We start from the raw sequence: 25,867 nt of genomic DNA on the forward strand, positions 1-25,867 counted from the left end.
TCCCTGCACCCCCAGACTGGTTCAAACATCAATTTTTTCCAAGTACATATTTCTAGCTAGCCTAATTCTGCCGTCAAGGTATGGCATGGTTGGAGTAATCAGCCTATTCCCACTGGAACTGTTGCTAGCCTCAGATGTAGACTTCCACCCATTCCGATGAATCATAGTTTGGGGGTGGTGGTGGGAGCAGTACTTTTTTCTTTAGTAACAGAAGTTTCCTGTGTTACTATAGAGTCATGCATCGGGTTGGTGCATTGTCACCCTCCTTTCATTTATAAATGTAATTTCCAGATTTGAAAGGTGGAGCCAATATCAACCAAATGTTAGCTTTGCTGAGGGCTCCTTCCTGGCACCAATTTTAACTAAAGCTTCTGCCTGTCTTAGATTCTGTGCCCCCTGGGTCTCCTGCTAATGCTGTGTACTCTCTGCGCTTTCATGGTTCAAGAGACGTTCAATTAAATAGACATAGCTAGGCCTCTTAGGGTTAGGCTATCTATAATCATATGCACATACATTCCCCCGTCCCTACCCTTGATCTTCTGGATCCAACTTGACCTTGCTAATGCTTGGTTACTTATAACGATTTTTTTTTTCCTTTAATTTCTTCCCAAAGTGTGCCTGCTTCTATCTTGTTCCTCTTCTGTGCTGGCATCCTCCTCTTAACAAAGGATGATTGTAGAGGTTCTTAGAACTACTTTAATGAATAAATAATGATGATTTGTAATTAGCATATCAATTGTGTCTTTGCAGATGGTACTTCTAAACTACTCCAGGGTGATGGAAAGCCAGTTGGCTGGTTCTCTTAAAGAGTCTTAAACCATCTCGTTACAATCTTGTGCTTGGTAAACTCTTTCGGCCTGGATAGTACCAACTTCACCCCAAACCCCAGCTGAAACATTCCATTTGTATTTTAAATACTTAAGTTCCTTGCATCTCAAACACTAGTTCTCAAACTGTAATCTATTTTGATTGCTCCATTTTGTAAATAAGACAACTGAGACACAGAGGAGGTTACATGATTAGTCCAAGGTCAGATAGGAAGTTTTCTAAGCAAGATTTTAATAATAATAACTACCACTAATAACAATAAATAATAATCACTAACATTTATTTATCACTTACTATGTGCCAGGCACTGTGGTAAAACACGTAATTTTGTTCTCATTTGATCCTCACAATGAACCTGGGACGTAGGTGCTATTATTATCCCCATTTTACAGAAGAGGAAACTGAGGCAAATAGAGGTTAAGTGACTTGCCCAAGATCACACAGGCTAGAATTGAATCCAGATCTTCCTGATTCCAGGGCCAGCGCACTATCTACTTTATCGCCTAGCTGCCCCCCAAGTCATAACAGCACAGTATCTGATCTAGAGGGACTTTATAGACCATCTATTCCAATATCCTCACTCGACAAATGAACAAAATGAGGACTAGGTCAGCTAGGTGGTGAAGTGTATAGAGTACAGGGCCTGGAGTCAGGAAGATTCATCTCCCTAAGTTCAAATCTGGCCTCAGACACTTACTAACTCTGTGACCCTGGGCAACTCACTTCACCCTGTTTGCCTCAGTTTCCTCATCTGTAAAATCAGCAGGAGAAGGAAATGGCAAGCTGCTCTAGTATCTCTGCCAAGACAACCCCAAATGGGGTCATGATGAATAGGACAAGACTGAAGTGATTGGGGTGGGGGGAGGGGAGTGGAAGTGAAGACTAGGAAGGCTAAGCTACTTTCCCAAGGTCAGACAGACAATTGTTAACAAAGGTCAGATTTAAACCTTGGTCTTCTGACACAAAATTGTTTCTTCTTTTTACTCAGTGGCCTGCCTCCCAATGTTACTCTGAGTTGAGGTGAATTCAATGGATAAGTTTTAAAAGTCACCAATTGTCATTTATTAAGTAGGTACTATTAGCCAGGCACTGTGCTGGGTAGGGTGCTAGGTGCTGGGGATTCAGAGAGAAGGAAGGAAAGAAGGAAGGGAGGGAGGAAGGAAGGAAGGAAGGAAGGGAGGGAGGGAGGGAAGGAGGAGGAAAGGAGAGGAGAGAGGAGGAGAGGGGAGGGGATGGGAGGGGAGGGGAAACAGTCCCTGACTTTAAGGAGCTTACATTGTCCTGGCGGAAGTGAGAACAATTAGGAGTGAGGGATTTACAGATTTAAGATAGGAATCTTGTTTTAAAAAAAGAATATTGAGAATTTGGGGTCTTAGATTCTGAATGATGACAATGAGGTCCAAGTTAAGTCGGGGCTCTGCAGTGATTTACCTGGAATAAAGGTGGGTGTCATCCATATTAAATAGGTCATTCAAATAATCAAATAAATGTAACATATATACAGAGTAAATACTGGAGAATATTCATAGTTTTAGAGCTAGAAAGCACCTCAGAGACCATATTTTTAGTTCTGAGGGCCTTTGTTTGAGAGGGGCATTGATAGAGTGGAGAATGTCCAAAGGAGAGCAAACATGTGAAGGGCCTTGAGCCCATGTCATGAAGATCAGCTGAAGGATAATAGATTTCCAGCTAGAAGGAATTTTAGAGGTCATCTAATCCAATACACTAATTTTTAATGGAGGCATTTAATGGAAGCCCAAACAATCTAAATGACTTGCACAGTGTCACAAAGGCAGTTTAGGCACAAATAGCAGAGGTGAGATTCATAATCATATTCAGGGACTCCAAGCTCAGCATTTGGTTGGAGTTTATCACTTTTTTCTTAGTTATCTGGGCATAAATATCTCTCTCTCCTATTCTAATCCTTATCCAGTTTAGTCCCATCCCACCTCAGTCCTTCCCTTTCCAGTACATTTTCCATTGTTCTTTGTAGGCTCCTTTTGTGAACAAAGTCTCCTACTTCCTTACTTACCCTTCCCCCTCCTCGCCTCCCCACTCCCCTCACAAAAAGGCTCTTGCCTTTTACCTGAAATGAAAGAGGCTTTCCTCTAATGGCACCACTCCCCTTAATTCCCTTTCCAAATAGATTTACTCTATCATTTTCTCTACCCCTAATTTCCACTCCTAGAGATAGATGGAACCGGCTTGATCTTTGCTCTCCCATGCTGTCTTCAGACCATTGTTCTATTACAATCACTCAGATACTTCTCTTCATATAATTATCATGCAGCATGGCATCTTTGGGTGTGGTGAGGAGAATGCTAGGCACCTTGGAGTCTGTTCTCAAGTTCTTATTTCTGTCTTTATTGCTTCAGTCTACCATTCCCGAAAATGCTCTTGCAGCTTCCCTAACGACTCAAACACTTAGTTGACAGTCTCCAACTCCACTTAGCCTTACTCACTTCAGCAGCCATATCGATAACACTAGCAAACCCCTGGTCTACCAAGGTTCCTTGACCTGCTTAATACCAATGACACCCACCTTTATTCCAGGTAAATCACTGTACAGCCCTACCTTAACCTCATCACCATCATTCAGAATCTAAGACCTCAAATTCTCAAAAAAAAAATTTTTTTGGAACAAGATTCCTATCTTATTTTTCCAAATTCCTCACTCCCAATGAACCTCAACCTCATCTTCATCCACAACTTTCAATACCCTGACCCCTAGTTCCTACCTATTTTCCCAGACTAACAGTTCCCTTCTCTCTATAGTTACCTCCTTACCATTGTCAGTCACAGACTAATGAGACTCCTTAGGCATGCTAATCCACTTTAAGTCAATTCTGTCTGGAAGCATTTCCAGACATGAAGCATATATGTTTTAGTATGCATGTTTACATACAACTCTTCTAGTTGCCCGGGATGCTTTAGTTACCTAGAATCACATACCTTCTTGGCTTTTCAGTGCTCATTTTTCCTAATTCCCAGCCCTGGGTAACACCCGAGATTTGTTTCCTCTCCCTTCTAATGTTGGAGAAAATCATGAAGCAAATAGTGATTTAACTGTTACAAATTCATGTTATCTAAGCTCAGCTAGGCTCTCTCTCCTGTTTCACTAATTACTTGATTCATCTTTGATGACTCTTTATCATTTATTCCTCCCATCTGTCCTAAATCTTCTTCACACTCAATCCCTCAAGCCCATCCCTGCCCTGTCTTTCGGGGAGTCATCATTTCCTACTTCACTGACCTGATTCTTCCTCTCCATTTCAAAATTTTGCATCTTCATGCATTTTCTCTACTGCTCTTGATTGAGAGGAAGGTGGCTTTCATCCTGGCCTAGTCTAACCCTTCAATCTATGTCCCTGATTCCATCCCCTCCAGCTTCCGCAATGACCTTCATCCATCTGTCTCTCTCTTGAATCTTCAATGTCTCCCTCTGCAGGGTCTCCTTACAAGCTTAGATAACTTCTAACTTAAAACATAACAAAAACAAAAGCGGAACCTTTCCTTTGATCCTGCTACTCCATTTATCTCTCACACTGGTTGTCCTTCCTTTCATCATAGAAATTCCCTGAAGTAATCTACTACTTCCTCTTCACTGAGTCACTCAGTAACCCTTTGAATTCTGGCTTCTTTTTAAGCCCAACACTGACTATTTCATAGATGTATTCAGCAGTGTCCCAATCCTTCATTCTCCTTTTTGCAGTGTCTGCCCCATCTGACTACCCTGCCTCCCACTCCTCAAATGCTTTCCTCCTTTTGGTTTTGTGACAAGTCTCTTATTCCTCACCCCCTTCTCACTACCACATTCTGTCCACTAAATGTAGGCACCAAGCAACCTCTCCAAGGCTTGATTGCCTAGAGAAGAGGAAAAGGAGAGGGAATGAACATTTATATAGTGTCAATAAATGCCCAACACATTGCTAACTGCTTAACAAAGTATAGTCTCATTTTATCCTCACAATAACCTTGGGAGGTAGGCACTGTTATAATCCCCATTTTATAGTTGAGAAAAATGAAACAAACAGAAGTTAAGTGACTTGTCCAGGGTCACAAAGCAAATAAGGCTAGATGAGGCTAGATTTGAATTCTGTTTTTCCTTACTCCAAGCCCAGCATTCTAACTCTCTGGGTCACTTAACTACTTTTTACTTAGTCCTATTAGCAATGCCTCTTCCCAGTTTTCTTTGAATATTAGGGGCAGAAGGACTTTGGGGTCATGGCACAATGAAATGGACATTAGAATTGGAGTAAGGAAGACCTGGTTCAAATCCTGCTTGAGATATTTGGTTTCTGCGTGACCATGGGCAAGTCATTTAACCTCTATGTGACACAATTTCCTTATCTGTAAAATGAGGGAATTGAACACATTGACCTCTAATGTCCTTTTCAGCTCTACATCTTTGACCCAAGTGTCCATACTTTTAGGCACAATTCTAACTAGACTACTCTTACATGTACTTAGAGCATCCAGTGACCTGGTCCACAAGAACTAATCCTCCAACTCCTTTTGCCACCCAGGAGAATACAGAAATAAGCATTCCCACCAGGCACCCACACTCTAATGGGCAGAAGGCAAGATCCATTTTCCTTGAATCAACAAGTGAGGTGCTGACTGAGAGGGAAATAACACATATAAAAAGACCAATTTGGGCTAGATAACAGACTTTTCCCCCTTTTAGTAGTGTCTTGAGAGTTTGTTATGGTATTATTCCCTTTTTATTATCAATAAAAAATAGTTCTATTTTAAGTGGTTCTTCACCATGTAGAAAGTAAGTTTAATATAGATTATTGTATATAATTCCTATGCCAACCCTTTGAAGCAAATTTTATGTACAAATATTATCACTGCTTTAAAATTGAGGAAATAGACTCAAAAACAGGAAGTATCTTGGCCAAGGTCACATAACTAGTAAGCAATATATTTCAGACCTGACCTGAATTCATGTTCTGATTTTGAATACAATGTTGTTGGGTTTTTTTCTATGTGTCATAATTAAGGTTTGGATAAATATTGAAGGTGCTAAATGTAAAAGCATCAATAACTACATAGCAGTAAAATATCATCCTTTTAAAAAAAACAAGAGAGAGAAAGAACTAAGATTAGCATGATATATTGTAAATATTGGATAACGGGAATCCCATTTCAGCAAACAGCAATACCCTTGTGGGCTAGATGGAGAGGTATGGGCTACATTTAGTTAGTATAATCAAGTGAATTCAGAATTCTGAAAATGACTAGACTCAAAGAATAATGGTTAGTGGACTGCTCTTGACCTAGAAGGAAACATGATGGAGTGTCCCACAGATGTGTCCTTAACCCAGTTCTCTTCAGTGATTTTATTAATGACTTAGGTGAAAGCAAAGATAGTGCACTTGTCAAATTTCAGATGACACAAAACTTGGAGGAATAATTAACGCATTGGGTAGCAGGATCCAAAAGATTTCAATAGGATTCCTGTTTCAATAAGATTCCTACCTATCTGATAGAATGAAGGACTGGTAAGTAGTGATGTCATCTAATGAGATGAAATTTAAGAGGGATAAATATAAAATGTCCTACTTAGTCTCAATTAACCAATTAAACAAGAACAAAACAAAGACTTTACTTTTCCTGGAAAAAAATACAAGGGTCTTGAGAGACAACAAACCCCAAATTTCTTAATGGTATGACATGACAACCAAAAAAAAACTAACGTGATTTTAGACTTCATTAATAGAAGCAAAGTATCAAGATGTATTGAGGTGATTATTTATATAATATGTATGTATGTATACACACACATATACACATGCATACATGCACACACCACTACCCTCTGCCTTGTCAGATCATATCTGGAGTATTCTATTTATTGTGTAATATGACTTTCTAGAAAGGATAGGAATAAACCAAATAGATCCAGAAAAGGATGGCCAGAAAGGTGAGAAGATAGGAGATCTTGTGATAAATGGGTTACTTGCCCAGAGGTGATTAGTTAGAAAAGGAGAAAATTTAGGGAGATATGAGAGCCCTCTTTAAGTATTTAGAGGGCTATCATGCTAAAGATGGATCAGTTGTTCCACTTGCCCTCAGGGGACAGAATTAGGAACACTGAGTGAAAATCAACCAGAGACAAATTTAGACTCAGTTGAAGGGAAAACTTCTCAACATTTAGAATTGGCCAGAAGTAGAATGAGCCACTTCATGGGTATTCCACTCTGAGCAACATTTTAGATAATTATTTGTCAGATATTGTAGAGTAGATTCCTGTTGAAATGCAGGTACACTCAGTGCCCTCTGAGGTCCTTCTAATGCTGAGTCATCAATCAGTAATGGAAATGAATCTACAATAGACAATTGTGTTTAGATATCACTTCATGAAGCTGTTATGCAGAATGTCATTTTCCTGTACTCTTTTTGATGCTGTTACCCCTGCCATACCTCTATGGGTCTGGGGTTCTCAGTATCCTAAACACTGGTCCTTTTGTGACTCCCTTCCTCCAATGAAAATGGATTTGTCCTGTATCTTCTTCCCTCCTAAGTTGAGCTGATAACAAATTCATACTAAAATGTAAAAGACCAATCATATCATGTGCATTGTTGATGCCAAATACATTTTAGTGCCTTAACCCAAAGGAGTGAGTAACTATAATTTTTGGCACTGTGGCAAGCCACTGAGTGTAATATGTTCAGGTAGAATACACCTTTAAAGAATTCTCCGAGATGACATCATCCAATCACACTGGATCATAGATTTAGAGCTGAAAGAAACAATAATGGCATTTAATCCATCACTATCATTTTACTGATAAAGAAACTGAGGCCCAGAGCAAGCAAGTGACATGATCATAGTCACCCTGGAAATAAATGGCAGAGCTGGGACTCAAACCCAGTTATGACTCCACTCTGGAAGAAAATGGCAGAGCTGGGATTCAAACCTAATTATGACTCCACCCTGGAGGAAAATGGCAGAGCTGGGATTCAAACCCAGTTATGACTCCAAGTTCAGTGCACTTCCTCCTATACCACACTGCCTCCTTAGGTAGGCAGACTATGCCTAAGGCCCATCCTGTCTAGACAATGAACAAGAACCAGTCCACTATTCAAAAGAGGAGAGTCTTTCCCCAACTAACAAAGGAGATCAGGCTCATGACCCTTTGTTGCAGTTAAAAGAAATTGGGGAGAAGAAAAGATTTAGTGAGGAAGAGAACATATGTTCACTCTCTTCTAATATCTGAAAAGAGAAATTAGATTTCTTCTTGGCTCCAGAGGTGAGAAGTAGCAAGAGTTTGCAGCGAGACAGGTCACATTTTAATATAACAGGAAAGAATTTTTTTTTTTGCCATTAGAGCTTTTGAACCATGAAATTGGTTACCAGATGTGATAGTAAAGTTCCAATCATTAAATGTCTTCAAGAAAAAAACTGAATGTTCACTGAATGAATGAATTGAATGAATGAAAAAGCATTTATTATACCCTGATGATGTGTCAAGCACTATGCTAAAGAGTTGAGAGTAGAAATAGAAAGGCTGGACAACCCTTCTCTCAAGGAGCTCACACTCCAAATGGTGGAAACAGCACATACAAGAGAATTCACTTGCATGGAGCATGAAAAGGTCCAGTGGTACTTCCAGAGCATCAGCAGATTACATGGCATTGCATTGTCCAGGGGTCAGAAAGCTATAGATGTATGGTGAGAGCCAGAGGACCTGAATAAGCCAGGGTAGGACAAACAGAAAGGTCTTGGGGTCCTCCATCCTCCTGAAAGTATCGGAGTGCATGTCTCCCAGCTCATCTAAGAGGTATGAATAGCCATATCACTCTTCCCACCTGATTGCCCTCTTCAAGATGTAAAAAGGTTTCATATTTTAGGTGGAGAGATGAACATACATGATATCTAAGGAATATCTAAGGTCCCCTTTTCCAAATATTTGAATTGCTGTGATTCTCCACAGCAGAGAAACACCTTAAAGAGTGAGGTCTGGGGTTTCGCTCAGTTATAAACAAAGAAATCTGTTGGCCCAGAGTCATGACTTCCCATGGTGCCCATGGCAAGCTTCCCTGCTATAGTGAGCAGAAACATGACCCAGTGCAACTGAACAGATTCCCCATGGTTTTTCATTATCTGAAACTGTGCCACCCTTAGTCTTTGTGGAGAATTGGACTGTATGAGGCTAACAGGGAACAACATCCATCCATTTGGTAATGCTAAGAGGAAGCTTGATGGTGTATCAGAATGTTTCTATTACAAAAACTTAGTGCATTTTACCAGTCTCTTGATAATTGCCTACCTCCAATTAAATTAACCGGTTTTAAAGCTTCTAGTGCCTACTATAACATGAAGCTTTATAACTGAAACAAATACGTGAGATGTTGTTCTTAGCTTCCTGTATGAAAATGAGTTGCTTTATGTGTTAACAGTTAAACAAAATCCTGTTCATATGTTTTTACATTTGTTCAGGATTTTGTTAGCTTGTAGTCCTGAGTGCTGAAAATAGTAATAAAACTATTTTTAACTCTTTTTTTCCCTTAGGAGAGATTTTTGTTAAGTATTTCAAATAAAAATTGGAACACGAGAAATGCATAATTATGTTGTTGATAGCATATTGCTGGCCAATACTGTGGAATAGTTGGATCTGTCTTCAGGGATCCTCCCCTTCCCACCTACTGCCCCCAATAAAATTACAATATTCTCTGCCATTGCTCCATCAATTTAGGAGAACCTGCTCTCTGCATGCTGCCTTATTGGAAAGCACCTGTGAAATTAACTCATACAAAAGTATGAACTCTTCCCCCTGGCATTTTTTACATTTTAATAAACATCCGAAAATCCTTCAGCGTAAAGGAGTAGCATTTCATCATGGTACAGTGGGGAGAGCAATGAATCTGTAAGCCAGAGATTCAGATCCCTGCTTTATGACTATGCTTTTTACATCACACTACCACCACCACTCTCCCCACCACCTTGGGGCCAGTGGTGGGGGAGGGCTCTTTCAAACATTTGGAAAATAATCAGAACACAGATTTAGAATTGGAAGACACTTTAGATAACATCTAGTGCAATTCCCTCAGTTTATAGAGGAGGCAACAGAGACCCCAAAAAATTATTTGCCCAAGGTTACATATAGCGGCAAAGGTAGGAATTAATATTGATGATGATGACGATGATGATAACATTTATATAAAGCCTACTATGTGCCAGGCACTGTGCTAAGTACTTTACATGTTATCTCATTTGAACCTCACAAAACTCTGGGATGTATGAGCTATTGTTATTAAAATTTAATAGCTGAGGAAACTGAGGCAAACAGGTTAAATGACTTGTCTAGGGTCACATAACTGTCTGAGACAGAATTTGAATTCAAGACTACCCAACTCCAGGCCCAGCTCTTTTTTCCCACTGTGCCGCTAGGTTTCAATTCAGGTTCTCTGAGTCTAGCATACATTCGACCATACCTCACCCCCATATCAATCAAGACTTTAAATAAATGACATCTCTAAATCTTCTAGTGCAAATGTGTGATCACAGGGATTTCAGGACTTAACAAAAGGTTGGTGAAACAAATATCCAAACCTTTCAAATTGCACTGTGTAGGTAGGGCTGCCTGCTCTCCCTACAGGTTTGGTTAGCTCTGCAAATATTTACTGAACATCTACCATGCCCTTAGCATTTTGTTAGGAGCTCCAAAGGATAAAAAGCATGGCTGGTGCCAAAGGACCTTCAAAGGTCATTTGCATATGAAGTTGAAAAGGGGAACCTTAAACCAATCAATCAGCAAGCATTAATTAGGTGCTCAGCTACTCTAGTTCTGCTATGCACGGGAGTAGTTATACCTTGGATCTTCCCATCCCCACAAGTCTTCCAACTCCATGTCCATGAACTCTGCAGCTTCTCTATCTGGTCATAATTTGATATTTTTTCCACCACTCGCCAGGTCTTACTTCTCCCAAACCTTCTACTCTTCCTCACCGTACCCTCCAATCCTTCTGCCTCTCAGTATATTCCCACACCATCAGACCTACTCTGGGTACAATGTCCTTCCTTCCAAATCTTGACCCACTAGTAAACCAGTTCATCTCTACACTCCCTTCTATTCCCAAAATTGCTTGCTTGTCATATGGCACATTTCCATTATTGTATCAGCACTACCACCTACCTCCTTCACTCCTACCTGTGTGCTGCAAAACAAAACTAGAAGAAATCATGAAATCATGTCGAGGGATGTCCACCAAAAATTTATGCTATCCCTCCTGGACTCTCCCTGAAGCAATGGCTTTGCAGTGGATTCCTTATTTCACTCACCACAACAGCTGTTCTAAACCACTTCTTTTGTCTTGAAGCCTTCTACACCACTCCCACCTGCCACCTATATCAGCTTCTTCAGACCTTGCTTTATAATTCACCAAAAAAAAGTCCATTTGCCATAAAGCTTTCTTTTAACCTCTGTTTTCATCTCATATCCTTCTGATATCATCCCCATCTATCATTTCCTTCCTCCTGCCTCATATGCAGAGGAAACATTGTCTTTTCTCAGGCCAACCCTGCTACATGAACCCTTGTTCCAAATCCCTATTGTCTTTCCCATTAGATTGCCCCTTCTATGATCCCAATACTGTCTCTACTGTCAGTAGAGTCTCTAATCTACTGGTTACTTCCCTGTTGCCTACAAACACAGTCCAGTCTTCCCCATTCCTTTTTTGTAGGTTTTTTTTATTATTTTAGATTCAAGAGCTAGAACACAAATGCAGAATACAGAAATGAAACAAAAACATATCATAAACTTAAATACAAAATAAGAAAGAAAAAAGCATGTCATATGCACAGCAGAACATAAGAAAAGAATGAAAATATGTAACAATAAAATTTCATTCCAAGAAAGCCTGTATGATAAATAAAACACATTGTGTTGAGAACTGTCTATCTTTCCTTTGCTTCATTACAAGTTTTCTATTATTCTGTGCTGTGCACTTTTTTACTTTGTTCTTTTTTTCCCTCCCCCTGCCCCAGAGGGCTACAATTAAGTTGGATATGTTTCTCTATTGCTATAGAGATATTCATATACTATACATACACCATACATACATACATATATAGACATATACTTTCCCAAACAAATAATACTCCTGATCTTTGTTTTTATGTTTGTGCATATCTCTTGTTTCCTATCCCTCCTGCCTCCTCTACTTTATTTTAACCTGCTACCTTACCCTCCTGTTACTTGCCAATTCCCTTCCAAGGATCCTTCCCTATCCTCCCATTCCCATAAATCTAAACACCCCTCTATACCCCTTTTACTTATTCCCTCACTCTCCCCTCTAAAGATCCCTCGCCCTTGTCCTCTCCCCTCTCCTATGCCCCTACCATTTTATTTCTTCTGAATTAAGAAGACTTTTATACTTTTCTAAATACTTATGTATTGTGCCCTCTTAAACCCATTCCTGATGAAAGTAGGTTACCAGAACTACCAGCCCTCCTCCCCTACCTAATTCCTCTGTATCCATTCTTCCTCTTGCACCTCATTTGTATAAAATAATTACTCTTTTTAGCTGTTCCTAAATGATTTTGCTTTTTAAATTCATATCATACTCAGGTTTACCCCGATCTTCCTTATAAGCTACCCAGTTATTAATAAGACTCTTAGACTTAGGTTTTACAGTTTACATATATAAAAAGTAAACAGTCTGTCCTTAGTGAATCCCTCATAATCAGTCTTTGGTATGTACCTCGTATTTCTCTTGGCTCCTGTATGTCAAATCTTCTATTAGGTTCAGGATTGTTTTTTTAAGTCTTTTTTAAAATTTTTAAAAAAAATTTTTAAATTTAATTTATTTAATTTTCAGCATTGATTTTCACAAGAGTTTGAATTATAAATTTTCTCCCCATTTCTACCCTCCCCCCCCACTCCAAGAAGGCATATATTCTGGTTGCCCCATTTCCCAGTCATCCCTCCCTTCTGTCACCCCACTCCCCTCCCATCCCCTTATTCCTTCCTTTCTTGTAGGGCAAGATAAATTTCTACACCCCATTGCCTGTGTATCTTATTTTCTAGTTGCATGAAAAAACTTTTTTTTTTATTTTTGAACATCTGTTTTTAAAACTTTGAGTTCCAAATTCTCTCCCCTCTTTCCTTCCCACCCACCCTCCCTAAGAAGTCAAGCAATTCAACATAGGTCACATGCATATCATTATATATAACCCTTCCACAATACTCATGTTGTGAAAGACTAACAATATTTTACTCCTTCCTAACCTATCCCCCTTTATACAATTTTCTCCCTTGACCCTGTCCCTTTTCAAAAGTGTTTGTTTTTGATTACCTCCTCCCCCATCTGCCCTCCCTTCTATCATCCCCCATTTTTTATCTTCTTCCTCCTTCTTTCCTGTGGGGTAAGATACCCAATTGAGTGTGTATGGTATTCCCTTCTCAGGTCAAATCCAATGAGAGCAAGATTTACTCATTCCCCCTCACCTGCCTTCTCTTCTCTTCCTACAGAACTGCTTTTTGTTGCCACTTTTATGCAAGATAATTTACCCCATTCTATCTCTCCCTTTCTCCCTCTTTCAATATATTCCTCTCTCATCCCTTAACTTGATTTTATTTCTTTTAGATATCATCCCTTCATCTTCAACTCACCCTGTGCCCTCTCTCTCTCTCTCTCTCTCTCTCTCTCTCTCTCTCTCTCTCTCTCTACATATATATATATATATATATATATATATATATACTCATACGTATATACATACATACACACACATATACATATATATACATACACATATATGTATGCATATTCCCTTCAGCTACCCTAATACTGAGGTCTCATGAATCATACACATCATCTTTCCATGTAGGAATGTAAACAAATCACTTCAACTTTAGTAAGTCCCTTGCAATTTCTTTTTCTTGTTCTTTTTCTTGATTACCATTTCATGCTTCTCTTGATTGTTGTGTTTGAAAGTCAAATTTTCTATTCAGCTCTGGTCTTTTCACTGAGAAAGCTTGAAAGTCCTCTATTTTATTGAAAATCCATATTTTGCCTTGAAGCATGATACTCAGTTTTGCTGGGTAGGTGATTCTTGGTTTTAATCCTAGCTCCTTTGACCTCCAGAATATCATATTCCAAGCCCTTTGATTTCTTAATGTAGAAGCTGCTAGATCTTGGGTTATTCTGATTGTGTTTCCACAATACTCAAATTGTTTCTTTCTGGCTGCTTGCAGAATTTTCTCCTTGATCTGGGAGCTCTGGAATTTGGCGACAATATTCCTAGGAGATTTCTTTTGGGGATCTATTTGAGGAAGCAATGGGTAGATTCTTTCAATTTCTATTTTGCCCTGTGGCTCTAGAATATCACGGCAGTTCTCCTTGATAATTTCTTGAAAGATGATAGCTAGGCTCTTTTTTTGGTCATGGCTTTCAGGTAGTCCAATAATTTTTAAATTCTCTCTCCTGGATCTATTTTCCAGGTCAGTGGTTTTTCCAATGAGATATTTCACATTGTCTCCCACTTTTTCATTCCTTTGGTTCTGTTTTATAATATCTTGATTTCTCAGAAAGTCACTAGCTTCCACTTGCTCCAATCTAATTTATAAGGTAGTATTTTCTTCAATGGTCTTTTGGACCTCCTTTTCCATTTGGGTAATTCTGCCTTTCAAGGCATTCTTCTCCTCATTGGTTTTTTGGAGCTCTTTTGCCATTTGAGTTAGTCTATTTTTAAGTTGTTTTCTTCAGTATATTTTTCAGTATTTTTTTGGGTCTCCTTTAGCAAGTCATTGACTTGTTTTTCATGGTTTTCTCGCATCCTTCTCATTTCTCTTCCCAATTGTTCCTGTACTTCTCTAACTTGCTTTTCCAAATCCTTTTTGAGCTCTTCCATGGCCTGAGACCAGTTCATGTTTTTCTTGGAGGCTTTTGTTGTAGGCTCTTTGACTTTGTTGACTTCTTCTGGCTGTATGTTTTAGTCCTCTTTGTCACCAAAGAAAGATTCCAAAGTCTGAGACTGAATCTGGGTGCGTTTTGGCTGCCTGGCCATGTTCCCAGTCAACTTACTTGACTCTTGAGTTTTTCATTGGGGTATGACTGCTTGTAGAGTAAAGAGTACTATGTTCCAAGCTTGGGGGGATGTGCTGTTGATTTCAGAGCTATTACAGCCAGCTCTGCCACACCAGCACTCTTCCTTCCCCAAGAACCCCCAACCCTGACTGGATTAGATCTTCAGCAGGCTCTGCACTCCTGCTCTGCTCCACCACTTAATTCCTCCCACCAGGTAGGCCTGGGGCCCGAAGCAACTGCAGCTGTAGTTCTGTAACTGCCCCACCTCCACTGCCCCAGGGGAATGTGGCCGACTGCGACCTCCATCACCCTGTCCCCAGCAGAGTTTCCCACTAGCCTTCTCTGTTGTCTTTGGTGTTTATGGGTTGAGAAGCCTGGCAACTGCCAAAGCTCACTGATTCAGGGTGCTAGGGCCTGCTCCCCCTGGCTTCTGGTCTGGTTGGTCCACACCTCCCACACTGCGTTCTGCTCTGCTCTGCTCCGCTCCCAGGTCCATGTGTGAAAGACCTCACCCAGCAACTATCCAGGCTGTCCTGGGCTGGAGCCCTACTTCCCTCTGCTATTTTGTGGGTTCTGCAGTTCTAGAATTGGTTCAGAGTAATTTTTCATAGGTTTTTGGAGGGACTTGGCAGGGAGCTCATGCTAGTCCCTGCTTTCCAGCTGCCATCTTGGCTCCACCCCCTTAACAAAGTCTTGAAAGTCTGACAGCTGATCAAATATCCATTTTTTTCTTCATTCAGGATTATGCTTACCTTTGCTGGGTATACTATTTTCAGCCAGAGCCCCAGTTCTTCTGCTCTTCAATATATAGCGTTCCAAGACCTATGGTCCTTTAATGTCTCCACTGCTAGGTCTTGTGTGATTCTAACCATGGAACCATCATATTTAAATTGTTTTATTCTTGTTGCTTTTAATATTTTATCCTTGAGCTGAGGGTTTTGGAATTTGACTATGATATTGCTATGAGTTTTCTTCATAGGATCTCTTTTAGTGGGGATCAATGGATTTTTTTATTTCTACTTTCCCCCCTTATTCTAATGCTTCATGACAATTTTCTTTAATATTTCTTGTATTATTTATCAAGATTCTTTTTTTATCATAACTTTCAGTTAGTCCAATTATTTTTATGTTTTCTCTTCTTGATCTGTTTTCCAAATCTGTTGTTTTTCTTATAAGATGTTTCACTTTCTTTCCTATTTTTTCATTATTCATATTTTGTCTGATTATTTCTTGATCTCTTATTATTTCCCTGGCTTCACCTTGCCCAATTCTAATTTTCAAGGTGTCATTTTCTTCCTTATGATTCTGGATCTCCTTTTCTAATTGGTTGACTTTCCTTTTTGTTTTTCCTTCTTGTTTTTCTTGGGTTATTCTTTATTTATTTTTTTAGTTTTTCCTCCACCTCTGTCATTTGACTTTTAAAGTCTTTTTTTAAGATTTTCTATGAATTCTTTTTAGGCAGACAACCATCTGACATCATTCTTTGGGGATTTCTTTACTTCGGTATCCTCCTCTGAAGATGAACCCCTGTCTTCTCTATTCTCATAATACCTTTCTATTTTTGGATTCTTTCTCCTTGCCTGTGCATTTTTTGTGGTAATAGCTTAATTTTTGTAATCACCTCTAGCCTTGGGGATGGTGCCTCTTACCCCAGCTCTTCAGTTCTCCCCTCTAGCCTGGAACCAAAGCCAAATCTACTATCTCCTGTAAGGGTCCACATCTGGGGACTTTCTGCCCCACTGCTTCTGCACTCACCAGGTGTGTGCTGGTTCCTTCTCCCTCTCCCCACCCCCCACCCCCCACCCCCATTGCTCTTTGCAGCACAACTGGGTCTGACATTCTTGTCAGCAAAACTTCCCTTGATCTTCCCAGGCTCAGACACCCACCTCCCCTCACTATCCCAAGGGTAAAAGTTCCTGTGCCTTGGTCCAAGGCAGCATCTCAAACGAACTAACCCCAGCTCTTGCTCCTTGTTGTTAAGCAGACTCTAGCCTGGAGGTGTTTAGTCTTCACTGGGACCAAACCTAGTCCTGGGATTTTTCTTCAGATCTCCTCAAATTGTCCCACAAAGACTCTGTTGTGCCCCTATTCTTATTTATTTTTACCCACACTTTGTTCATCCTGCTATTTTATTCCTTTTGTGGGGGAAAGTCTTGAGAGCTTGGAATTTTCTGACCTACTCTACCATCTTCCCAGAATCCCCTCCCAGTCTTCCCCTTTGTTTTAAAAAACAACAAAAGACACCTAGTAGAATCTACCATCCCTACTGGAGATCATTCTGTATCTCTCCTCCCATTCTTACATAAACTCCTTGAAAAAGCCACATGAATTGGATACCTCCACTTTCTCTCTTCTCAATCTCTTAAATCCTGTTCTTTCTGATTCTGAGACCAATTCTCAATACGTACATTCACTTCTTCTTCTCTGATTTGATTTTAAACCTTCTACAAGCTGACTACTGACCTCGCCATTCAAAGGTGATTGTTTTCCTCAAAGTTATCAGGGATTTCTTTTTTATGTCATTTATTTTATTCTGAATTTAAGAAATAAAACAAGCATTTCCATAACATAGTAGAATATAAAAGTGATTGCACATGAAACTGCAAATCTATTATGTACAACTTGCTCTTCCTTTTAAATATATAATAAAGTTATATGATTGTAATTTTCTTTTTTTCTTCCCCTCTCTCACCACCCTAGAGATGTCAACCATTAGACACAAATATGTGTGTCTTCTGTGTGTACATACGTAGGGAAAATCATAAGAGACATAGTTCCATTTATCAATTCTTTCTCTAGATGCAAATGGTATCTTCTTTCATGGAACCTTGGTAGTATATTTGGGTATTTATAATTGTCAAAATGACTCAGTTGCTCAAAGTTATTGTTAAAACAATATTGCTGTTACTGTATAGAATATTCTCTTGGTTCTGCTAATTTCATTCTTCATTATTTCATGCAAATCTATCCATGCTTTTCTAGGATCATCAAGCTCATCATGTATTACAGCACAATAGTACTCCACCATAGTCATATACCAAAACTTATTCAGCCATTCCCCAATTGTCAAATATCCCCACAATTTTCAGTTCTTTGCCACCACAAAGAGAGCTGCTATAAATATTTTAACACCTATAGATTCTTTTCCTTTTTTCCCTGATCATCCTTGGAAACAGACCTAGTAGTGGTATTGCTAGATCAAAGGGTATAGGCAGTTTCATAACTTAATAATTATTAGTAAATGATTAAGTTTAGCAATAAAATGGACAATTCCAATTACATTAAATTAAAAAGGTGTTCTACAAATAAACAAACATAGCCAAGATCGGAAGGGAAGCAGAAAATTGTGGTGGGGGGAATTTATAGATAGTATCTCAGATAAAGGTCTCAATATCTCAAATATATAAAGAACTTTGTCAAATGTATAAGAATACAAGTCATTCTTCAATTGATAAATGGTCAAATAACATGAATAAGCAAAAAATCAAAAGAATTTATAGTCATATAAAAATGCTTTAAATCATTATTGATGAGAGAAATGCACATGAAAACAACCTTGAGATATCATTTTATACCTGTTAGATTGGTTAAAATGATTGAAGGGGAAAATGACAAATGTTGGAGGGGATACGGAAAAATTAAGATACTAATTCACTGTGGGTGGAACGGTGAATTGTTCCAACCATTTTGGAGAGAAGTCTGGAATTATGCCCAAAGAGTTATTGAACTGCCTATGATCTTTTTGACCTAGGAATTTCTTAATCACCAAATCTAACAGTCATTTCTCAAACCTCATCCTTCTTGACCTCTCTGCATCTTTTGACACCAGTGGTCACCCCCCCCTTATGCTTTCTCTTCAATTGATTTTCGTAATGCATTTTTTGTTCATGTTTCGTCTACCTGTCTGACCCACTACTCAGTCTCTTTGGATGGATCTTTATGCACATAATGATACTGTGGAAGTCCCCCAAGGTTCTGTCATGGATCCTCTTCTCCTGTTTCTCTATATTCTCTCACTTGGTGATCTGAATCCCTTCCATGAATTTAATTATCATTTGTATGCAGGTGATTTGCAGGCTTCTTTGCCCTGGCTTCTTTCCTGAGCTCCAGTTCCATGTTGCCCATTGATTGCTGGACATTTTAAACTGGATGTTCTATCAGCATTTTAAACCCAATTTGTACAAAACATATCCAGTTATCTTTTGTCCCAATGCAATCCTTCTTAATTTCCCTATTACTGTACTGGGCAAAGCTAAAACACATTTTAGAGAATAAGCATCTCTGCAGATCTCAGCCCGCCTTTTTAAAAAAAATATTTTTTTCCATTTACACATAAAATTTTTTAACATTCCTTTCTGAAATACTGAGTTCCAAATTCCTTCCCTCCCTCCCCTACTCCCTCATTGAGACAGCAAGAAATTTGATAAATGCTATGTGCAGTCACACAAAACATATTTTCATATTAGTCATGTTGTGAAAGAAAACACATACACCACTCCAAAAAAACCAAGAAAAATAGAATAAAGAAAAGTATGCTTCAATATGCATTCAGACTCCCTCAATTCTTTCTCAGAGTGTGGATAGCATTTTTCATCGTAAGTCCTTTGGAATTGTCTTAGATCATTGTATTGCTGAAAGTAGCTAAGTCAGCATGCCTTTCTTAAATGCATTCTATTTCCAATTTTATTGTCACTCACCTGGTTATTCAATGAACAAACACTTTTTTACTGTAAACATAGAATGTGTTTAGACTTCTTTACTAGGAGCTAGGAGAGAGAATTTGTTTCTTCAGATTTTTGAACAGGTCTTGTCTTTATGGAGCTTACAGTTAGTTGGAGGATGAGCCACAGCTATAATGATACTGTAGAAATAGTAACTCTAAGACTTGGCAGCTTATTGGGGCAGGTCTAAGAGTAGGATAGATCATTTACTGCCAACAAAGTTTATTGAATGTAGTAGGTGATCATTAAGTAATTGTCAAATTGAATAATCAATGCTTGGTGGAAGTGTTAAATTCAAACTCAAGAGGCTCATTATCTATTATATGTTGTGCTGTGCTAGGTTGGCATTGGAAGTACAGAAATAATCTTAGACATAGTCTTTACCCTCAACGAGCTTATATATTAGTAAGGGATATGAGATGTGGATAGGTGTAAATGATATTGAAAGGAAATCATCAGATTTATGGGGCTGACTTGGCATTTCCAAACCAATTAATTAATAATGGTATGGGGAAAAAAGCCAAAAAGAGGTCAGAGAAACTACTCACATGGACAGGCTCATTTATTTTACTCTCTGAAGTCAAATGGAAGCTATAAACATTTAAAATGGCCATTGGGAAGTAAGGACAAATCATTGTAACCTTTAATAAAAGTGATATAATTATTGTCAGATGACAAAAAATATTCTCTAAATATGCTGAGCATAAAAATGGCCCTTAGTTTTCTTTTCACATCTTGTATGCTCATCAAAGTGCATAGTTCAGTCAATGAAGCAGGTGCTTAATAAATGCTTATTAAGTAAATGAATGACTTCACCCCATCCCTACCTAAAGTACTTGTAATATAAAACTAAAACAAAAGGGAGAGGAAAATAGATATTGGAGAGATCCATGGGAATGGCCATAGCTTAATTGATTGAATAGACCCTGTACACAAGAGAATGCTATATTCTAAACCCATGCATGTAGATTGATTGATTGGATCAGGTCAGTCAGATATAGGACTGAAAAAATTGGTGGTCCATATTACTTGTACCATTTAAAAAAAATTGTTGGTAGCCATTTTGTCAGTGAAGCAGTTTAGGAGCATATGGAATGCATAGGTAAGCCATAGCAAATCAGACTGTTTGTTTCAGCTGTGTATAAATATTATAATTTCCCCACTTTCCAGTGAAAGTGACAGTATTTCACTAGAGTGTTAAACTAATCAATTTACAACAATATGAATAATAAAGAATAATAAAAAGGAAAATGTGATATATCAGTGAAGTTTGTTTTTTTTAAGGGGGGAGGACATAGAAAAGAAGGAAGTCCAGAGGAAAACATACACAGATGGGACAGCTTTGGAATGTTGGATGTATTATATGTTAACAGAAAGAATAAGCTGTATGTAATGGAGAGTCACAGTTTCAGATATAATCCTCATTTTTGTTCTCTGTATACAGAAATGCTAACATTTGTTGGTATTTGTTAAGTTCAGAATGCCAACTTGTTAATATAAAAATAATAATATATTTCTACTCAACTAGTCCATTGATAGCAAATCTCGCTAGAAATATATATGTGTATATGTGTGTATGTATATATGTATATGTGTATGTATAAACAAACATATATAATTATAACTGTATGTATGTGTGTATGTATGGGGCAGCTAGGTGGCACAGTGGATGGAGTGCTTGGCCTGGAGTCAGGAAGCCTCATCTTCTTGAGCTCAAATCCAGCCTCAGACACTTACTGTTTGTGACCCTGGGCAAATCATTTAACCCTGTTTGCCTCAGTTTCCTCATCTGTTAAATGAGCTGGAGAAGGAAATGGCAAACTACTCCAGTATTTTTGCCAAGAAAACCCCAAATGGGGTCACAAAGAGTCAGACATGGCTGAAAAATGATTGAACAATACATACACAATTATACATTTAGTTGCTGTTTCCATCTGTCATTTAACCAAGTCAGAGTATCAGAGGTAATTTATTCCAACCTCATTTTACAACCATTATTTTACAAATAAGGAACACAGATCAGTCAGCAAGTCCCTCAGCAAACATTTATTCAGCACATATTGTGTCCCAAGCACTATGCTAAGTACTGCAGATACAAAGACAGGCAAAAGACAGTCCCTACTCTCAAGTAGCTTACAGTCTAATGTGGGTGACCCATGTAGACAACCGTGCATGAACAAGACATGGATAGTATGAATTGGAAATAATCATGAGAGGGAAGGCACTAATATTGGGGGGCTTATAAATGAGAGGAATAGTTGAAGTAGATGTGAAATAATTTTGAAGAGGGCAAGCTGTAACTGAGACAGTCAAGTAAGATCTTCTTAGTCTTGGAAGTGGCCCCTAAGCTGTATTTTAAAAGAAGCTAAGAATTCTAAGAGGCAGAGGCAAGGAGGGAGGTCATTCTATGGGAAGAAGACTCATGTCTACTTAAAACTTTAGAGTTTATAGATATATGTAGTTTTGGGGGTCAACAAGTGGGATGTATACTATTATTTAAAGATGAGCCAGGCAAAGTTCTATCTGTCAAGCCTTCTCAAAAGTTAAATGCCATATAGTGCTTAAAGCTTTGAGACTTCAAAAGACCAACCCATTTTCAAGCATAAATAATGAAGGGAAAATGGGAGGACCCACTAGTAACATGACCACTGATTTTGTTCACTGTGTGCCTACAGAGTGTGGAAGGGGAACACCACGAAAAGGCGGTAGAGCTACTCAAGGCTGCTAAGGAAAGTGTCAAGCTGGTGGTCCGCTACACACCCAAAGTGCTGGAAGAGATGGAGGCCCGATTTGAGAAGCTCCGAACTGCCAGGCGCCGACAGCAACAGCAGCTGCTGATTCAGCAGCAGCAGCAACAGCAGCAGCAGCAGCAGACACAGCAAAACCACATGTCCTAGGTGAGCACCATCTTGGCTTCCTAGGCAAAGAAGGACTTCTGATACAGGACAATAAACTGCATGGTTAGAGGGGGAAGATGCTCACCTAAGTAAAGGAACAAAATGAATGAAAATGGGTCCCTTTATTTGTGCATTCAGCTCATCTCTCACCATATGTGTGCCACCTTCTGATAGGGAGAACATTAGCGTAGAACATTTTTTTATTGCTTCATTCAGCAAGCATTCTTAATCTCTTACTGTGAGCAAGATGCTAGGGAGTGAGGTAGGGACTGTATCCGTGATTTTATTGATATTGAGAAATCCAAGGGGAGGAAATTCCATCTGGCAATGTAGCTGACACTTTCTCTGAAACTTATGGCCTTAGACAATTGCCTGGAACACTTAGAGAGACTTTGTGACTTATCCAGAGTCACAGAGTAAGGAAATGTTGGAGAAAGGTCATCCTGACTTTGAGGCCACCTCTCTGTTTACAACTTTATACTGTGTTTCAGGTACCCGGGGTACAAAGATGAAAAATGAAACCATCCTAGTTCTTGAGGAATTAACATTCTATGTAATAGGAAGTATAATACAGGGTGCTCCTAAAGTCTGGACATGTAGGCAAAAATGCATATTTTCTTTTTTTTAATTAAGATTTTTTATCTTTAGTTTACAATACTCAGTTCTGCATGATTCTGAGTTCCAGATTTTCTCCCCTCCTTGCCCCCCTCCTCCCCAAGATGGCATGGCATCTGATATATCTTCTACATATAACTTCGCATTAAACTTATTTACACAATAGTCAAGTTGTAAAGAAGAATTATGACCAATGGAATGAATCATGAGAGAGAAGAAACAAGACCAAAAGAAAGAGAGGAAAAAAAAGAAAGGAAAGGAGAGCAAATAGTTTGCCTCAGTTTGCATTCAGACTTTATAGTTCTTTCTCTGAATGTAGATAGCTTTTCTCCATCATGAGTCCTTTGGAGTTGTCTTTGAACCTTGTATTGCTGAGAATAGCCAAGTTTATCAGTTAGTCATCCCAGAATCAATATATCTGTGGCTGTGTACAATGTTCTCCTGGTTCTGCTCCGCTCACTCAGCATTATATCATGTAGGTTTTTCCAGGTTATTATGAAGTCCATATCTTCCCCGTTTCTTTTTTTTAATTCCATATTTTATTATTTCATACCTTTCGGTTTTCAGCATTGATTTCCACAAGATTTTGAGTCACAAATTTTCTCCCCATTTCTACCCTCCCCCCTACTCCAAGATGGCATATATTCTGATTGCCCCATTCCCCAGTCAGCCCTCCCTTCTGTCACCCCATTCCCCTCCCCATCCCCATTCCCCTTACTTTTTGTAGGGCAAGATAGATTTCTATGCCCCATTGCCTATATATCTTATTTCCCAGTGGCATGCAAAAACAACTTTTTTTTTGAGCATCTGCTTTTAAAACTTTGAGTTCCAAATTCTCTCCCCTCTTCCCTTGCCCCCCCACCTTCCCTAAGAAGGCAAGCAGTTCAACATAGGCCACACATGTATCATTATGCAAAACACTTCCTTAAGTCAGTTATGAAAGACTAATTATATTTCCCTCCATTCTATCCTGTCCCCCTTTATTCAATTTTCTCCCTTGATCCTGTCCCTTTTCGAAAGTATTTGCTTTTGATTGCCTCCTCCCCCATCTGCCCTCCCTTCTATCCCCATTTTTATCCCCTTCCCCCTACTTTCCTGTGGGGTAAGATACCCAATTAAATGTGTATTTTATTCCCTCCTCAAGTCAAATCCGATGACAGCAAGATTCATTCATTCCCCCTCACCTGCCCCTTCTTCTCTTCCAACAGAACTGCTTTTTCTTGGCACTTTTATGTGAGATAATTTACCCCATTCTATCACTCCCTTTCTCCCTCTCTATATATATTTCTCTTCCACCCCTTAATCATATTCAACTCACCCTGTGCCGTCTGTGTGTGTGTGTGTGTGTGTGTGTGTGTGTATTCCCTTCAACTACCCTAATACTGAGAAAGGTCTCATGAATTACACACATCATCTTTCCATGTAGGAATGTAAACAAAACAGTTAAACTTTAGTAAATCCCTTATGATTTCTCTTTCTTGTTTACCTTTTCATGCTTCTCTTGATTCTTGTATTTGAAAGTCAAATTTTCTTTTCAGCTCTTGTATTTTCATTGAGAAAGCTTGAAAGTCCTCTATTTTATTGAAAATCCATATTTTGTCTTGGAGCATTACACTCTGTTTTGCTGGGTAGGTGATTCTTGGTTTTAATCCTAGCTCCTTTGACCTCCAGAATATCATATTCCAAACCCTTTGATCCCTTAATGTAGCAGCTGCTAGATCTTGTGTTATCCTGATTGTGCTTCCACAATACTCAAATTGTTTCTTCCTGGCTACTTTCAGTATTTTCTCCTTGACCTGAGAACTCTGGAATTTGGCTATAATATTCCTAGGAGTTTTCTTTTTGGGATCTTTTTCAGGAGGTGATCTGTGGATTTTTTCAGTTTCTATTTTACCCTCTAGTTCTAGAATATCAGGGCAATTTTCCTTGATAATTTCTCAAAAGATTTTGTCTAGGCTCTTTTTTTGATCATGGCTTTCAGGTAGTCCAATAATTTTTTTAATTATCTCTCCTGGATCTATTCTCCAGGTCAGTGCCTTTTTTCCAATGAGATATTTCACATTGTCTTCCAATTTTTCATTCCTTTGCTTCTGTTTTATAATATCTCAGTTTCTCATAAAAGTCACTAGCTTCCACTTGCTCCAATCTAATTTTTAAGGCAGTGTTTTCTTCAGTGGTCTTTTGGACCTCCTTTTCCATTTGGCTAATTCTGCCTTTCAAGGCATTCTTCTCCTCATTGGCTTTTTGGAGCTCTTTTGCCATTTGAGTTAGTCTATTTCTTAAGGTGTAGTTTTCTTCAGTGTATTTTTCAGTATTTTTGGGTCTCCTTTAGCAAGTTGTTGGCTTGTTTTTCATGATTTTCTTGCATCACTCTCACTTTTCTTCCCAATTTTTACTCTACTTCTCTAACTTGTTTTTTCCAAATCCTTTTTGAGCTCTTCCATGGCCTGAGACAAATTCATATTTTTCTTGGAGGCTTTTGATGTAGGCTCTTTGACTTTGTTGACTTGTCCTGGCTGTATGTTTTGATCTTCTTTGTCACCAACAAAAAGATTCTAAAGTCTGAGTCTGAGTCTGAGTCTGTTTTTGCTGCCTGTCCATGTTCCCAGTCAACAACTTGACCCTTGAGCTTTTTGTCTGGGTATAACTGCTTGTAGTGTAGATAATACTTTGTCCAAAGCTTTAGGGCCTGTGCTGCTGTTTTCAGAGCTACTTCTACACAGCAAGCTCTGCCATACCAGTGCTGTTCCTCTCCCAAGAACCACC

General features: G+C 38.9%; 1 protein-coding gene across 1 annotated transcript in view; it reads left to right on the forward strand.

Annotated features, from left to right (window-relative positions):
- The window catches only part of LIN7A (lin-7 homolog A, crumbs cell polarity complex component), a 205,790-nt gene that overhangs the window by 156,548 nt on the left and 23,375 nt on the right, over positions 1 to 25,867 (forward strand). Inside the window, exon 6 of the mRNA XM_036760719.1 lies at positions 22,265 to 22,486. Within this exon, the coding sequence (XP_036616614.1) occupies positions 22,265 to 22,486 (222 nt within the window). The remainder of the gene's footprint in view (positions 1 to 22,264; positions 22,487 to 25,867) is intronic.

Source organism: Trichosurus vulpecula, chromosome 5, assembly GCF_011100635.1.
Source record: "Trichosurus vulpecula isolate mTriVul1 chromosome 5, mTriVul1.pri, whole genome shotgun sequence".
NCBI lineage: Eukaryota > Metazoa > Chordata > Mammalia > Diprotodontia > Phalangeridae > Trichosurus > Trichosurus vulpecula.